At 42.9% G+C, this 18778-nt stretch overlaps 1 protein-coding gene across 1 annotated transcript in view; it reads right to left on the bottom strand.

The window, feature by feature from the left end:
* The window catches only part of LOC124722303 (plexin-B), a 968210-nt gene that overhangs the window by 95064 nt on the left and 854368 nt on the right, over positions 1-18778 (bottom strand). The window contains exon 6 of the mRNA XM_047247485.1: positions 18135-18500. Within this exon, the coding sequence (XP_047103441.1) occupies positions 18135-18500 (366 nt within the window). The remainder of the gene's footprint in view (positions 1-18134; positions 18501-18778) is intronic.

Here is an 18778-nt window from a genome sequence, read left to right as displayed (position 1 = left end):
AATTGGATTGTATGTGCCATGGAACCTAGCGCAGGTGACTACGGTACTGTATCGGCATGGCTCCACATCGCTGTCGGTACCTTCCAGAATCCCACTGACTCTCTTCCCGTACGTCTTGCAGTGGTACGCGCAGCAAAAGATGGTTATTTAGGCCTTTGACAGGTGGCCACATTAATGTGATTCGACAGTGATTGGATAGTTTGTTGGCCGGCCGCTGTAGCCGAGCGGTTCTAGGCGCTTCAGTTCGGAACCGCGCTGCTGCTACAGTCGCATGTTCGAATCCTGCCTCGGCATGTGTGTGATGTCCTTAGGTTAGTTAGGTAGACAGTTAGGTTTAAGTAGTTCTAAGTCTAGGGGACTGATGACCTCAGATGTTAAGTTCCATAGTGCTTAGAGCCATTTGAACTAATAGTTTGTGGTTGCTGTGGTCTTTAATCCGAAGTCGATCCAATGCAACTTTCCACGCCAGTCTACTATATCCAAGCCTTTTCATGTCTGCATAATTACCGCAACCTACATTCTTTTGAACTTCCTTATTGTAATGAAGCCTTAGTCTTCCCCTACAATCTTTACCCCCCCCCCACCCCCGTCCCTCACTTCCCTCTATTACCAACCTGCCAATTTCTTTATGCTGCAGGAAGTGTCTCATCAACCGATCCCTTCGTTTAGTGAAATTGTACCATAAATTTTTCTCCCAGATTCGATTCAATATCAAGCTTCGATACTGTTCTTGTCTCATCTGTTTATCGTCTATGGCTCACGCGTAAGACACCACTCCACACTAATAACTTAAGAAACTGCTTTTTAAAGTTTAAATTTATATTCGGTATTAAAACATTTATTTTCTTCAGAAACTCCTTTCTTGTTATTGCACTTGATATCTTCTCTACTTCGGCCATCGTCAGTTATTTTGCTGCCCAAATAGCAAAACCCATCTACTACTTTTAGCGCCGCAGTTGTTAATCTGATTCCTTCAGCATCGCCTACATTCCATTACCATTCCTTTACTTTTGTTGACGTTCATCTTATAACATCTTTTCAAGACTCTGTCCATTCCGCTTAACTGACCTTGCAAGTCTTTCGCCGTCTCTGAGTGAATTAGAATGTCATCGGCAAATCTCAAAGATTTACTTTCCTCTCTCACAACCCTAATACCCTTTCCAAATTTCCAATATGTATTCAAAAGCTCATTTACTATGATTTAATGTGGGGAACGCAACACCTATGTCCATATGCGTGATGAAAAAAGTGAAAATTCAATTTATACTGACTGGATTCAGATTAAGAATTTCCGTAATTTTCTTAAATTTATTATTCTCGGCAATTGGATGCGTGCCTTCTAAAGGACATGGCTGCTTCCCAGTCCTTGTCCTAAATGAGCTTCAGCTCTCTCAACAGTGACTACTTCGTTGACGAGACGTTAAACCCTAATCTTTGTTTATTCATTCCATTACAAGCTTGATTTTACAACTGCAAAAAATGGTTCAAATGGCTCTGGGCACTATGGGACTTAATATCTGAGGTCATCAGTCCCCTAGAACTTTGAACTACTTAAATCTAACTAACCTAAGGACATCACACACATGCATGCCCGAGGCAGGATTCGAACCTGTGACCGTAGCAGTCGCGCGGTTCCGGACTGAAGCGCCTAGAACCACTCGGCCACAACGGCCGGCTTTACAACTGCATATACGGAACAACCTGATACTAAGGTCAAAGCAGAGTAGGGCACATCGAATCGAGAAAAATATTCCCGATAACCATAGGTCGGAAATGTATTGTTGTGGAGTTTATGGCGATAAAATGACAGCCAATCAGAGACGATTACGCGGAAGTTTGCCAGGCAAGAACACGTTTCTGGGTGTGTCTGGCAATGTGACTTTGTCTGACGAAGTTGCTGCTGTGTTATTCTGTTAATAGTGTTAATGACACTACGGTACTTCAAGCGTAGTTGATTTAATAATCAAGCTTAACCCGCTAAACATCACAGAAAACTCGCATCTGACGTAACCAGCCGTGGATAGGAATTCAAAGTTTGCTTAGCTTTGGCGGTTCAGCTGAAACCATTACCTTCAGCTAATACAATTAGAAACTGCGCTCTTTAGCATAACAGGTACTAACTGGGGCATGCTAGTTTAAATGCGCACACTTCCACGCGCTCGTCAGTGATTGGCTGTCGTTTTATGGCCGCAGCTGCGCAACGGCTCATTTCTGACCGATGGCTATTTGGAAACGTACAAGGCAAATTCGTATGATACTATTGGAGTAAAATCAGTCACCTAGTCTGAAAGCGTTTTCTTCCGCCGCGCAAAGTACCCTCTTTCCTTGTGAATATGTGAGAGTTGTGCTTACGTGTATTTGTGGGATGTAGGTGAGTGTATGGATGCATGGTGTTATGTTTGTATTGCATGATGACGACGACGACGACGACGACACGATGGGGGAGGGTGAAACCCGGTGCCGGTACATAACCTCCTCCACTCGAATAACACCAAAGGGGACGCCGAGCTTAACTTCCCCAACCAATGGACGGGCAAAAAAAAAATGGCACTATGGGACTTAACATCTGAGGTCATCAGTCCACTAGAACTTAGAACTACTTAAACCTAACTAGCCTAAGGACATCACACACATCCATGCCCGAGGCAGGATTCGAACCTGCGACCGTAACGGTCGAGCGGTGCCAGACTGAAGGGCCTAGAACCGCTCGGCCACACCGGCCAGGTGTCACCATCAACAGTGTCGCATCCTCTCGCTTCATGAGCCACTGCGCAGACATTTGGAATTTGATCCAGGCGATTGGCGCAAAGACTGGTGATCAGAAATCTTACGCCACGATCTCTCCGGCCTTTGCCGGCCAAATACTAACAGTGAAAATTTTCCACCACCGATATTCGAATCAGCTTATCTCAGAGTCGAGCGCCACTGCACAGCCGAGCATTAGCGACCTCGGCTACGGGGGCAGGCAGTTTCACTTGTATTGACATGCAAATGGCCGATATTGGAACAGAAACCGCACCTTAGTCTTCATATTTTATTTATCGTCTGTTTTGCAGTAAGTGTTATCCAAATATTAACAAGCGTTATAACGATGTACTCTTCTTTCCAAGGGTTGCTAGAAATAGAACACAGTCACTTATGTACCTTGGCAAATAGATGCAAAAGTTCCGAGCATTAAACATGGGCCGGCCGCGGTGGTCTAGTGGTTCTAGGCGCGCAGTCCGGAACCGCGGGACTGCTACGGTCGCAGGTTCGAATCCTCCCTCGGGCATGGATGTGTGTGATGTCCTTAGGTTAGTTAGGTTTAAGTAGTTCTAAGTTCTAGGGGACTGATGACCACAGAAGTTAAGTCCCATAGTGCTCAGAGCCATCTGAACCATTAAACATGCAGCAAACAGCTCGCTCCAATGCGTACTATCCCACCTCGAAAACTTTGTTTGGAACATCTGTGAAGTATTAGACAGATTTACTTTGCTGCCATTATATATCAATGGGGAAAGTTGACCACACACTACTAACGTAGTGCCCTTGCCCATTATCCTCATAACTCCGAACACATCACTGGTTCCCGCACTGAAGGGATCATTGGGCCGCCTCGCCCGAGGTGTCAGACACAACATATTCTCTTTACATGGAACAACTTTCATGTACTCCGTAACTCAATTCATACTGCATGTACTTTGTTCCATTGTTAACCATTTCTTTTCCCACCCTAGCAACGAGTCTCCGGTACCTCTATTCTTTCCTTCAGGCCACTGGAAGTCAACCCCAAGCAATCATGTGATAGTTCTGAACAGGTTGCTCGAGAGTCTTGCATATGATCTCCGCTGCAGATAAGCATAATTATTCCAAATAATCGTAGAATTCTATTCGTCCAACCTAAATTTGACTTTATATGTTCACCTCTCGTCTTTTCGATGCATAATAGTATCCTCAGAGAACAAGGAGGTGTTTTCATACTTCAGACGTATCGTATAGTGTAATCGAATAAATCTGTATTCCTTCTTCTAATTAATCTTATTAGCTTGTGTTTATCCAAATTAGCTGCTAACTCGTGGTTTCTATATCTTTCTTGGTTGCCTTTGACTTACTTAGCTTCCTGAACATAACGGCATCGTTTAAAAGTCGGTTTCACAGCCGATAATGAGCCTTCGTCTGGCACAGATGGATAGCAAAGGATCATTGAAGTCTTCTGAATGAATTATAAATACAGCATGAAATTTTTCTTTTCTACCTATTGGATATGATTTGCCTGCAAACACCTTTCCTTCCATCAGCTACAGCTTTATCTAAATCACTCGAGGTGAATGAAAGGAAAATTAAGGGTTAGAATTACAATTTTTTTGCCCACCCTTTCTCTGTGATTACATCTCTGACGAATGCGTGGATTATTGGCTATTCGATAGAAAATTATTCTTTCCAATGCAAGCAGCGATGGACCGTGTGAATAATAGCTATATATATTCCTGCATACGATAATTCTTCAAGATTCCGCCAAGTTGTACATTTTTCAAGCATTTTTCTTAAATTGGCACTGCATATGCATTACATTTCTCTGCAACGTTTCCGTAACTCGGGAAACTAAAAAAAATCATTGTATCTGATATGCATCTCCGTCCTTTGTTCTCGATACCTTCTATTATGCATTCACCCGGTCACCCACCGTCATCTGTTTGCCGGCGTGAATGGCCGAGCTGGTCTAGGCGCTACAGTGTGGAACCGCGCGACCGCTACGGTCGCAGGTTCGAATCCTGCCTCGGGCACGGATGTATGTGATGTCCTTAGGTTAGTTAGGGTTAAGTAGTTCTAAGTTCTAGGGGACTGATGACCTCAGATGTTAAGTCCCATAGCACTCAGAGTCATTTGAACCCTTATCCGCACATCCCTGTCGCCGCCTACTTCACTCATCCAAGAATCACAAATACGTGTGTAGCACTGTGCTCTAGGTTACAAAGCGATTTAAAATATGGGAACATCAGATTCTATTTGTATATGTGCCGACAAGAGTATAATTAACATTGTTAAATTTTAAATACTAGGTTTTTCATAGTTTATGAGGGCGATCTAACTAGATGACATAATAGTAATGCTGGTAGAGGTAACCCGTTGACCAGGTGAAATGAAGAATTAACAAGCCACACAGGGAAATCTCCTTTCACAAACAAAAGCGCTAACGCCTGCCATTTGCTTTACCCAGGGCTGAACTTATTGGCAGTTACATTCTGTATCACTGTGCGTTGTTATACGATGTGACTCATTTCGGTTGTGTGTGAAGAAACATTACTGAAGGCCTCATTCAGTCCAACAAAGTTTCGAGATTCGATTAATAAAAAATACATAAATCTTAAGACGGCGGTTTTAACGCCTCACTTGTTCTATATAGTCTCCTCCTACTTCAGTACAACGCACAGAACGTTCATACAACCACACGAAAACGCCAGGAAAGTTCGTCTTTGGTATGTTGCTAAACTCGCGCGTCACTTTGACTTGAATGTCACTTATGTCGTTTTGTGGTAGATTCTTACTGATGACACCAAACCTCGTCACCCGTGATGATTATTTCCACAAGAGAACTGTCCTCGTTTTGCTTTTCAGTCAAGCTGCGGCAGACGTTCACGAGTCATTGTGTTTGTTCGTGAGTCGAAGCGTGCGGAATAAACTATGGACACACTTTCCTCTTCAAAGCATTCTGGAGAGTGTTTTGAACACTTGATTTAGAGATGTTGCTCAATTTCGATTTGTGATACAACAACGTCGGCACACCGGCCGCACGTCCACTACTTTAACGCTGCCTGCTGACAATTGACTGGTCACATGTACCTCTGTTGTTTACAGTTGTTAGTTCAAGCTGCCACCGCAGTTACAGCGCTGATGTATCTTATACGGCAGAAATAAAATCAGTGTCGGAACTTTTTGGATGGATGATGTACGTTTAACAGTTATGACAAACAGTAAATTTTATTACAACAGAGTGGCACTTACCTTTGTACTATCCTCAACGTAATTTGCTCCGTGGATAGGCTGAATGTTATGTAACCAGACAAAACAGGCTTATGCTGTCATGTATTTCGCAGTCACTCGTTTGGAGTAAAACGCTAACAGGTTTTCAGAAGGAAGAAGTAACTTTTGTCACGCATCCTACTGTAAAACTCTATAGAGAGCGCTGGCGCAAAAGAGATAAAGTTGTTGCTTTCATCGCGATATGCTTACAAGTAGAAGCGGAAGAGGGAATGGTGCAGGGCAAGGGAGGCAGATGGGGGCATTCAGCTCTAACGACGGCATGGGAAATGAACGGTTCATACAAAGGCACAGAGATCAATAGGCGAGTTGACCAACTGTGCGTTCTTACGACTATACCGCCCTGCTCTTCCACCTCAGGTGCCGCCAGCTTTTCGGGCAGCCACTTCTGAACGCAAGTCTCCATTGAAGTAAACGCTTCCATTCGCCGCCCCTTGAGGGCGATATCGCATGCGAAGCACAGTGAATTAAACCACGACAGGTATAAGTTATCGCGAAGATGTTATGCGCTCTCTTTAACGAAAGGAAAAGAAATACATATTAGCGTTTAGCGCCCCATGGACGACGTAGTCATAAGAGACGTAGCAGAAACTCGGGATGATGTGGAAGGAAACTGACTGTGTATTTTTTAAAGAAACAGTACAAGAATGTACCCTAACTCGGGGACACCACGAAAAATGTTCATTTTAATGCCTGGACGGGGGTCTGAACTTCCGTCCTCCCGAATGTAAATCCGCAGTTCAACCATTGCGGCACCTCACTCAGTTCTTCTTAACGAGCAGCCATTGAGGCCTGCAATTAGAGTTTCGGAATTAGTATGCGTTAGAAAATTATACGAACAATCGAGGAGCAGCAAAACAACATATGCTTATTTCCCAACGATGACAGAAACACAGCAGTTTGAAAGTCATGACGTTTGTCACGTTAGTTACTTGAGTCCTCTGACATATTGGTGTTTGTGGGACTGGTTGCTGTGGGGACCATTAGAACCTGATGTGTAATTCCAAAGAAGTAAGCAAAGTACGAACTGCCTGCTCGCATTTGAACTGTTCATGTGCATCACTCGCAATAAGCAACGCGCATCTGTTTACAGAAACCGGAATAAAATGAAGCTGGTGGTGGTAATTTTGATTAATTGTATAGTGAAACTTACAGTAAAATCACAATTGATGAGCTGTTAATTTACTATAACTTGTACCGTTCTGAAACATGACAGTTTCAAATAGGCATGATGGGAACCGCTAAGACTAGAGTTTACTTTTACATGATTTTTTTAGGCTTCATTTGTGTCACAGGTTATCAAATGATCGTTTTCTCCTAAAAAAGCTGTGCATACAGGGCCTGAACTATGAAATCAGAGGCCAAAAAAAGCATCTGTCTTCTAGTCTGTGTGTGAAGGCAATTTGTATTCAACTGGGAGTCAATATCCCAAGTTCCAAACGCCGGTGAGTGTGATCCTGTAGGATCAGTGGAGCAAAACTTGCGCATTATCATGGAGGATTGTAGGCTACGAATGCGAATTATGTTTAAAAAAACCGAGGAAGTTCTACGGCTCTGCTGGATTGATTCTGATCATCCGAAAGGTTCACACAACACTAGACAGTGGTTTCACCAAGGATCCTGATTTGCGACCAGTAAAATTCCACACAAGGCTGACCAAACTATTATTACGGATATCCGTCGTATGCTTTAATACCCTGGATCATATAATTTAGCCGTTGCTCTTTGCACGTAATCTCGACAGTTTCTTAAAAGTCGTGTAAATAGCAGTGCATCAAGCTGAATACCACTATTCCATTAGTGAGCAGTTCACGATTTGGGTTATTGTAGTGTTTACTCCTTCTGTTGTCATTCAACTGGCTCTTCAGTTCTTTTATAAGTTCAAAGATGTTTGAGTCAACACAAGAAACATGCGTTCCATATAAGATAAACACAACGAAAATACTATTCAACGTGATAAGCAAAAATCGTCAAAACATTTGAGTGTGCCTAAAAATATCTTTCTGCTCAATTTTGTGATATGGCGAAACGGTGGCAGTATCATTATTCTCACATAAACGCCGTTGTTTTAAATGATTTCGGGTGGGTGGGAGCTCGGATCAAAAATCTAGTGACTACAGCCAAGCCCTTAATGGACCTAATATTCAGGAGGTCTGAGAAAGTTGAGTTAAATTTCAACACCGGTATTCGCTCCAAAAGAACAGCAAACAAAACAGCAGAGAACACGAAGGGCTCATGTAACTCACAAATCATTGCCATGGAAGTTCTGGGCGTAGGGCAAATGTGCTGTCTGGCATGATGCAGACCTCCAAATTCGACGGCTAACAGCAGAAGCGGAGGCGCCAGATTTCGAATTCACGAAGAGTAATTCGTGTTTGCCAGGTTAAAAAGTCCCGCCCACATCTGAACTCGGTATCCATTACAAACAGTAAGAGAGAGAGAGAGAGAGAGAGAGAGAGAGAGAGAGAGAGAGAGAGAGAGTGTTGGGGGTGGGGGGTTGGGGGAGGGGTTGGAAGGAGGGAGGGAGGGCAGACGTCACACGGATATCTCGAGAGCATCTGTCCTTCTGAGATGCTCATTTATTTCTTAAAACACGACGATCGTGACGGGCGTACATCTGATGAGGCGGTAGCGCGACGTAAGGTATTGCAGACCATTACGTCACGGGCACTGATGTATGGTAGCTGTGCACTACTCTCCGATAGCCGAGCGGCTATCGTGGCCCGGCTTGGCCACTCCTTGACCCGTATTACGCACAGCCAGCGGTCAAGTAACGGACGCTGCTTCTCAGCACAAGGCGTCCATTGATTCAATAAAAATTCCATAATATACAGTGGGCGCCGCGTGATGTTCGCTGTCAGGTTCTCTTAGTCATGATTCCACTCTAAAATTTGGCCTTGCTTTTTTTGCTATCAGTAAAAGGCGAGCGATGCAATAAAAAGACTTGAGATGATCGTGAACGCGCATAATTTGCGTATGAGATGCAACTAGATGGCTGCAATAATGACTCTGAACCAGGAAAATATTTAGGAAAGAACGAAGAAGTGGTTACCAGTGTCTTAAACAGATAATCTGTATCGGTCTAATGCCTTCTTTGAGGGGGATGGGCGGACAACTACTTTATGTAATTAGTAAACAATTCGAAGACTGTTCAGCAGAAGGTCTTCTCTTCGAACATTTCTTCAACTGCTCTTCGTAACTATGACATTATACAACTTTCACAATTTACATACATACATACATACATTAATCCTTGTTCCCTGGATTACGAATACGACATTTCGTAATGACGTGGAACGTGTCACTTTAAAATTAGTTTTATTTACAAAAAATAATTTTTTTACCGTTACTACTTCATATCTAAGAATTCATCTATTGAGTAGAATGAGTTGTCATTCAGAAATTCTTTTAATTTGCTTTTAAATGTTGGTTGGCTATCTGTCAGACTTTTAATACTACTTGGCGAATGACCAAGGATTTTTGTAGCAGCAAAATTCACCCCTTTCTGTGCCAAAGTGAGATATAATCCAGAATAGTGAAGATCATCCTTTCTCCTAGTGTTGTAACTATACACGTCGCTGTTATTTTTGAACTGGGATGGTTTATTAACGATAAATTTCGTAAGTGAATATATGTATTGCGAAGGTATTGTGAATATGCCGAGTTCCTTAAACAAATGTCTGCAAGGTGATCTTGGGTGGGCTCCAGCTATTATTCTGATTACACTCTTATGTGCAATGAATATTTTCTCTCTTAATCACGAATTCCCCCAAAATTTGATAACATATGAAAGAAGTGAATGAAAATAGGCACAGAAGGCTAATTTACTGTTATTTATCATCAAAATTTGCAATAACGCTAATAGCATAAGTAGCTGAACCTAACCGTTTCAGCAGATCATCGAAGTGTTTCTTCCAATTCAATTTCTCATCAGTGCACACACCCAGAAATTTTGAGTATTCTGCCTCAGGAACAGACATCTGTTCATAGTCTATGTTTATCAATGGTATTATCCCATTCACTGTGCAGAATTGTATAAACTGTGTTTTCTCAAAATTTTGTTCATATAGTATAATCCTACTCTGCCTCTCTTCCAGATAATATGTTTTCATTGTTGAGCACTTTACATACTCAATTTGTCGCCTTCGTCTGCTTGTGACGGAGTTCCATAGACGCTCCCGTCATCTGCTCTTCGAACAGCGGTATTAAAAGTTGCCTTACATGCCATTCTCGTGTGTAGCACGACATCTCAACTTAATTCAACGCCCTCTGCAGTTCAAAAAGTTCAGTTTTCACAACCACAAAGCCAGACAGACCGAACACACACACAATTAAAAGTTTACTACACTGAGATACAGAAATCTTCTTCTTGCTGAAGACACTTCAACAATTGTACTTCGTATATTTACTTTAATTCGCCAAATCTGCACATATCACTGCCTAGATAAGCAAACAATTCTACCGTCTCTAATTCATTTGTAACAATAATTCGCATCTTAATTTTCTCTTCTTTACCTCTAGAGCCGGCCGGATTGGCTGAGCGGATCTAGGCGCTACAGTTTGGAACCGCGCGACCGCTACGGTCGCAGGTTCGAATCCTGTCTCGGGCATGGATGTGTGTGATGTTCTTAAGTTAGTTAGGTTTAAGTAGTTCTAAGTTCTAGGGGACTGATGACCTCAGATGTTAAGTCCCATAGTGCTCAGAACCATTTGAACCATTTGAACTTCTAGACAATAATTTTGTGTTGGGGATATTTATTTTAACCGTATCGTTTCCACATAATACAATCCATTTTTGTCGGCATGACCTCAGCCGAATCTATTCTTTGCTCGAGCAGCAACGGCATATCTCGCAAACATTCTTTTATCATGATCTTTTACTTTTCTTATATTTTTCCCCGTACGTCTTTTTGATTTTACTCTAGGCACACAAAAAGAATGATATGTGGCAGTGCATTGGTTGTCGTGCGCCTTTACAAATAACGATATCCGATGGTTGAGTTTTGAGTCTGCTCGTTTCAGAATTCACCAGTAATGAAATGTCTGGTCACTAAGGACAACGTTCAGGGACTGATGATACTGCACTGTGGTCTGCTATTATGATGTCTTACCGTCGTCATTATTATAAAGTTTCAAGAAGAACTGAACTTGGTCCAAAACTGCTTTAGAGAAAATGCAGTTAAATCAAGTACAGAAAAAAAGTGACAATGTTCTCCTCACAAATGACGACTCAATTCACTGGGCATCTTTAATAATGTATCTCTGAGTTATGTTTTACCAAATGCTATTATTTATTGGCATATCTTTAAAGGAAAGAACTCCACCAAAATCTAAATACGATCGTGAAAAACCACTCTGTAACCGAGAATTTTAACGACATTGCGCTTGGGTTAAATTTTGTAAAGCACGGCTACGAGAACTCCAGGCCATTCAGAACAATGTCTTTAGTCAATAACTGAAACTCCACGTATGAAAACGATCTCCAGACATTTATGAATAACTGCAAGCGGATTCCCCCACTATAATCGTAAAAAACCAGCTCCAAAACTCTTCTAAGACACAGGCAAATTGGAAACTGAGGACGGTGATAAAGACATATAAGTTACTTATCGCGCAACACAAGCATAGTTCTCTAAGCGCAATTAGCGCCAAAATTGGCGGCCAAAGAGTAACGAACAACATTGTTTTGGTAAGACTTTATGCTTAACTGGCGACAACAGGAGAGATTGTTCGGAGATTTATTCACATGCCCGCACAGGCGAGTCGAAGTAAAAAATACGATCCCCGAGCCTCACATGAAACAGTTGTTAAGACAAATTGGTTGCTCGAGACATGTATTTACTTGCATGTCACCGCGGCATCAGCGTTAAGACAGTCTAATCAATCACGCAGGTCTGATGCCCGACTGGAGACAGCTCGGAACGATATAACGCTGCATCAATACGTGACTCCATTTCTGGGGAAAGGAAACGGTAGACGGATTCTTACTGGGAAAGTTCTCTAAAACTAAGCTCGATCATGTTGAATCGGTGTAGCAATTCTCATTTATTTTTCAGTCTCAGTAGCACATTTTTAATTACGTGACATGTTTCGATCACTGTGGATCATCTTCAGATCGAAGTAGTTAGGTCAAAATCCTGTCTTATCTGTTCATAACGTCAGATTTAAGCAGTTGCGCCAGCAACACATCTTCGTATTCAGAACTTCATATCAGAGTACTGTGATATGAGATTCTGAACAGACAAAACGGATTGCTGACACAACTACTTCCATATGAAGGTTATCAAAAGTAATCGAAACATCTCATGTAATTAAAAATGTGCAACTGAGATTGAAAAAATAGACGAGAATTTTTTTAAAATATCAGTAAAGTTGCTGATTCTTTCAGGACGAATATATCGGCCATAGCTCAAAGTTTTCTCCGTGTTTGCACACCATAATGTGTCCGTTACGCTGCAGCATCGACAGTGGGTTCTCCCTTTTATTTTAAAAACTTTCAGAATAAGAACTTAAGTGCAGAGGACAGCACAGCAATATCTAATCATATCTTTTTGTCGTCCAAAAACTGGTTTGACGCGGCTTTCCATGCTGGTCTATCCTGTGGAAGGCTCTCCATCTTTGTACAACTGCAATCTACATAAATTTGAACCTGCTTACTGTAATCACGCCTTGGTCACCCTCTACAACTTTTGCCAGCCCAATTCTCTCCGTTGCTAAATCAACAATTCCTTAATGCCTAAGAATGTGTCCCACCAACCAGTTTCTTCTTTTAGTCAATTCTATTCAGTACTTATGAGTTAGCCGATCTACCCAGCTAACCTTCGGTATCCTTCTGTTGCACAACATTTCAGAAATTTTTATTTTATTCTTATCAAAATCGCTTCTCGCCTACATTTCAATTCCTTGCAAGACATATCCCAGAAAAATACCTACAGAGAAGACTTCCTAACATTTAAATTTATATTCTATGTTAACAAATTTCTATTTTTTGTAAACATTTGTCTTGCTATTGTCAATCTGAATTTTGTATTTCCTATAACTCTGCCATCGCCATTTATTTTGCTGTCCAAATAGAGAAACTCACCTACTATTTTTCGTGTCTCATTCCTAATCCACTTCCTTCAACACCGCCTGATTTAATTAGATCAACGGTATCAATGATGGTTACAATGTCTGTGTTTATACAGTGTTTGTACCTTCACATTAAAATGCCCTTCAGACACTGCTCTGACGTTTACAGTGTGGTAATTATTACGAAAGAGATTCGAGTTTTGCGAATCCGGATTAACATCAACTGTTTGTGACAAACGAAAATTGGGCCGCACCGGAACTCGAAATCGGATTTCCAGCTTATCGCTAGCGGTCACCTTAACCACTTAGGTTGCTCCAGCACACTTCTAGGACTGACCCAAACTCTCATATGTCACGGAATCCACAACTCTTACGCTCGCACATTTCGTGATTCTCGCACAGCGAGAGAGAAATACTATTTTATTGTCATTTTAGCCCGTCAAAACATGGTTACATCAGTGATGGTTACAATGTCTCTGTTGACACAGCTGCTGTATCTTCACTTTGTAATGTCCTTCAGACATGCCCAGTAAACATGGGTCTAAAATGCATACGTCAAGAGCTACGAGCATTTGTTCAGTAGAAGAGATATGTTTCACAACACCGAAGATGAAAAAGTGTCCATAGCTCCTAAGGGGTTTTATAGTCGAAGTTTCAAAAAAATCGGTTATTTTATTGAATATTCCGATACCTTATATTATGGACAACATGTGGGCGAAAACGTTTCGCCCGTAAACTAGTGAATACAGTCAAAATACACGATCATCGGACCGGCAGTCCCGCGTCGTTGAGCGTCTACGGACGGCGCTCGGAGGCAATCACATCTGTACACGAAGACCTATCGAATGACAGTTTACTGGAAATATATGTTGGCGCGAAAACTCAAAACTCTAACGAGTCTATAAATTCACTGATTTGGATGCCGAAAAACTACTCGGCCGATTGTGATGACACTTAGCTATTTTTGTAGAGAACTGAACTGGCTATGGTCGCAACCTCTAAAACTTAAACCATTTTCAAAATATCAGTTTATTACGTACATTTGAATCCCCAAACAAAGCCGATTTTTCTTACTTTTTTTTTCAAACAGCACGTCATTTTTTCACTTTTCAGAGGTTTTGACCATAGCTACACTCATACATTTTAATATTTTTTTTGGTCTGGTCTGTTTCAGACCACGCAGTTACGTGAATCAGGTCCACCCGCCTACCGGTACATGGCGTTCATTACGATCTTCGGCGCCATTTTGCTCAATAAGCCCTTAATATTTATGGGAAAAAAACTTTTTAACGCAGGTAAAATACAGATGAATAAAACGATAGAAGTATTGTTTGACTTATCATTTGATCCACCTAAAAAAAAAAGTTGAAAACCCTCTTAACGTACGCCCTTTAGAGCCCATGTTTACGGGTCACTTTTTTTTCCTGTTATGGTTCGTACTACCACGTCTCAAAACACGGAAAGCAAAGACCTTGTAGTAGAAGAGATTTGTTTCACAGTATCGAAGATGAAGCAGCACTCATAGCTCTTAAGTTATGCATGTTAGAGCTCATGTTTACTAGACTTTTTTGTTTGGAATGGTCGTTCTTGTTATATCCCTGGATATTGATTATTCCTCCTGGGACACCCTATATATGTGTACAGTAGAAGTCCTTACGAGTTTGTCACAAACATGTTTTGCATCGCAACTGCACCACAGTTTTCTGTGAACAGTAGCGACGTTCTCCCGGCGCTGTGGCCTGGTTTCCATTGTATTACCTCGTATTGTAACTGTTCGACGATGGCAAGCTACTTTTGTTTACGTCTTTTGTCGATGCCACCTTGGCTTCGTCATATTAGGCTTAGTTTGCGTTAGTCAGGTACATTTCATCATATTTTTAGCTAATATTTTCTATATATGTGAAATTAGTACATTTTCATTGCGTCATGATTTGTTGTTGTTGTTGTTGTGGTCTTCAGTTCTGAGACTGGTTTGATGCAGCTCTCCATGCTACTCTATCCTGTGCAAGCTGCTTCATCTCCCAGTACGTACTACAGCCTACATCCTTCTGAATCTGCGTAGTGTATTCATCTCTTGGTCTCCCTCTACGATTTTTACCCTCCACGCTGCCCTTCAATACTAAACGTGATCCCTTGATGCCTCAGAACATGTCCTACCAACCGATCGCTTCTTCTAGTCAAGTTGTGCCACAAACTCCTCCCCAATTCTATTCAATACCTCATCATTACTTATGTGATCTACCCATCTAATGTTCAGCATCCTTCTGTAGCACCACATTTCAAAAGCTTCTATCCTCTTTTTGTCCAAATTATTTATCGTCCATGTTCCACTTCCATACATGGCTACACTCCATGCAGATACTTTCAGAAACGACTTCCTGACACTTAAATCTATACTCGATGTTAACAAATTTCTCTTCTTCAGAAACGCTTTCCTTGCCATTGCCAGTCTACATTTTATATCCTCTCTACTTCGACCATCATCAGTTACTTTGCTCCCCAAATATCAAAACTCCTTTACTACTTCTAGTGTCTCATTTCCTAATCTAATTCCGTCAGCTTCACTCGAGTTAACTCGACTACATTCTGTTATCCTCGTTTTGCTTTTGTTGATGTTCATCTTATATCCTCCTTCCAAGACTGTCCATTCCGTTCAACTGCTCTTCCAAGTCCTGATTTATTGTTTACAATATGAAGACTATCTAGCAACTGTACAGGGTGTCCGAAAAGACTTCCCCTGATTACATAAATCGATAACTCAGGCTAGAAGTAAGATACAAATATGAAACTGGTGTCTACTTGTTTACAAACTATCAAAGTTTTTTTCACAAACGTTTATTATTTAAGGCATACAAAGTGCAAATCGCTCAGGCCTTGTTGCCCAATGACAGTACACGTCGATATGACTTTGCGGTCGAAATGCTATCGCGTATTGAGGACGATGATGGTTATCTCAGACGAATTGCCTTTTCCGACGAAGCGACCTTTCTTGTCAGTGGAGTAGTGAATCGCCATAATGTGCGCATTTGGGGTTCACAACCTCCTGGCAAGGTCACGGAGTGCACCAGAGGCAGTCCAAAGGTGAATGTTTTGTGCGCGCTATTGCACGATCGAATTATCGGGCCATTCTTCTTCGCTGAGGCTAACATCACATCCGCAGTGTATCTGGACATGTTGCAACTGTATGCTGTTCCTCAGCTGCTTCAGTGTCACCCCGATGTCTTGTTTCACCAAGACGGTGCACCGCCTCATTGGGGTTTGGACGTGCGTGCCCATCTCGATATGAACTTTCTTGGGCGATGGATTGGTCGTGATGGGCCAACGGTTTGGCCTCCCCGCTCTCCTGACATAACCCCATTAGACTTCTTTTTATGGGGTCACGTCAAGGACGAGGTCTACCGAACACGTGTACCAGATCTTGAAATCCTGCGGCAACGGATAACCACAATCGTTGAATCGATCCCTCCAGTAATGTTGGCTAATGTGTGGACGGAAACTGAATATCGCCTAGATGTGCTACGTGCTACCAAGGGTGCTCATGTGGAAGTTTACTGATGTGTGTAAAAAACTTTGATAGTTTGTAAACAATTAGACACCAGTTTCATATTTGTACCTTACTTCTAGCCTGAGTTATCAATTTATGTAAACAGGGAAAGACTTTGAAAATTCCTGGCAGATTAAAACTGTGTGCCGGGCCGAGACTCGAACTCGGGACCTTTGCCTTTCGCGGGAAGTGCTCTACCAACTGAGCTACCCAAGCACGACTCACGCCCCGCCCTCACAGCTTTACTTCTGCCAGTACCTTGTCTCCTACCTTCCAAACTTTACAGAAGCTCTCCTGCGAGCAGGGTGGTCCATTGATAGAAACCGGGTCAAATATCTCACGAAATAAGCATCAAACGAAAAAACTGCAAAGAACTAAGCTCGTCTAGCTTGAAGGGGAAAAACCAGATGGCGCTATGGTTGGCCCGCTACATGGCGCTGCCATAGGTCAAACGGATATCAACTGAGTTTTTTTTTAAATAGGAACCCCCATTTTTATTACATATTCGTGTAGTACGTAATGAAATATGGATGTTTTAGTTGGACCACTTTTTTCGCTTTGTGATGGATGGCGCTGTAATACAAAGGTATAAGTACGTGGTATCACGTAACATTCCGCCAGTGCGGACGGTATTTGCATAGTGATACATTACCCGTGTTAAAATGGACCGTTTGCCAATTGCGGAAAAGGTCGATATCGTATTGATGTATGGCTATTGTGATCAAAATGCCCAACTACGTGTGCTATGTATGCTACTCGGTATCCTGGACGACATCATCCATGTGTCCGGACCGTTCGCCGGATAGTTATTTAAGGAAACAGGAAGTGTTCAGCTACATGTGGAACGTCACCCACGCCTGCAACAAATGATGATGCCCTAGTAAGTGTTTTAGCTGCTGTCGCGGCTAATCCGCACACCAGCAGCAGACAAATTGCGAGAGAATCGGGAATCTCAAAAACGTCGAGTTTGGGTTTGGCCCTGCGCCGTGCTCGGATAGCCAAATTCTGGATCACTGGGTCCTGAGTTCGATTCCCCGTCGTGTTGGGGATTTTCTCTGCCCGGGGACTGGGTGTTTGTGTTGCCCTCATCATTAAAAAAAAAAAAAAAAAAGGTAAAGCAACCGCTCCCGATAAGCGGGAAATCCGAGTTCGAGTCTCGGTCCGGCACACAGTTTTAATCTGCCAGGAAGTTTCATATCAGCGCACACTCCGCTGCAGAGTGAAATTCTCATTCAGGGAAAGACTTTTCGGACACCCTGTATTTTGCTTCCGTGTTCCTGACAGATCTGAAGACGGCCATTACGGACCGAAAGACGACAAATTTTGTGTGATCACCGCCTGGAAATAAAAAATCAAGAACTTTTTGTTGTGGTTACGAGTACTGCCGGCGCGAGTCGATTCGCAGCTCGAAACGGGATGTCTTTTCTCCGTTTGTGATATTCGAATGCGCCAGGTCCGGTGTCGGATTGTAGCTCGCTGCGCAGCGCGTAGCAGCACTCACGTTTTCGCCGCTGATGACAGTGCGCTGACAGGCGGTCGCGTTGTGCGTGCAGCGGTTCTCGTAGACGCACCAGCTGCAAGCCCACTGGCAGCGCACGCAGTCGGCGCACGTAGAGTGGCGCGAGCAGTCGAAGTAGGCGAAGTTGCGGCTGACGAAGTCCTTGTTGGTTTCGGAGGAGCGCACGGAGAGCGGCACGAGCACGTGATCGCGCCCCTCCGGGATGGTGGGCCGGCCGGCCACGGCGGGCGTGCGGCACCACAGCCCAGACGCCGTGACCGTCGCGTCGATCGGCTCCGACGAGCCGAACACGCAGCGGTACTGCGCGCCCGCCGGCAGCTCGGGCAGCGTGCGGATTGTCAGTTCCACCTGTAGACACGCACAGATCAGCTGCAGGCGCTCAACAAAAAATATGCAAACACTGCAAGAAATGCAGATGCTAGTCGAGCCTCCAGGTTGCACTGTTGTATCTGAACCACGAGAGACGTCTCTGCGATGTCCTCAATACGTCCTGGTGATAACAGACCTCTGTGTAGCTGTGAATGCATTGCATCAAATCTAACAAGGGAACCTCCCCATCGCACCCCCCTCAGATTTAGTTATAAGTTGGCACAGTGGATAGGCCTTGAAAAACTGTACACAGATCA

The sequence above is a fragment of the Schistocerca piceifrons genome, chromosome X, assembly GCF_021461385.2.
Source record: "Schistocerca piceifrons isolate TAMUIC-IGC-003096 chromosome X, iqSchPice1.1, whole genome shotgun sequence".
Taxonomy (NCBI): domain Eukaryota; kingdom Metazoa; phylum Arthropoda; class Insecta; order Orthoptera; family Acrididae; genus Schistocerca; species Schistocerca piceifrons.
This window is presented reverse-complemented; position numbering and strand designations above follow the sequence as displayed.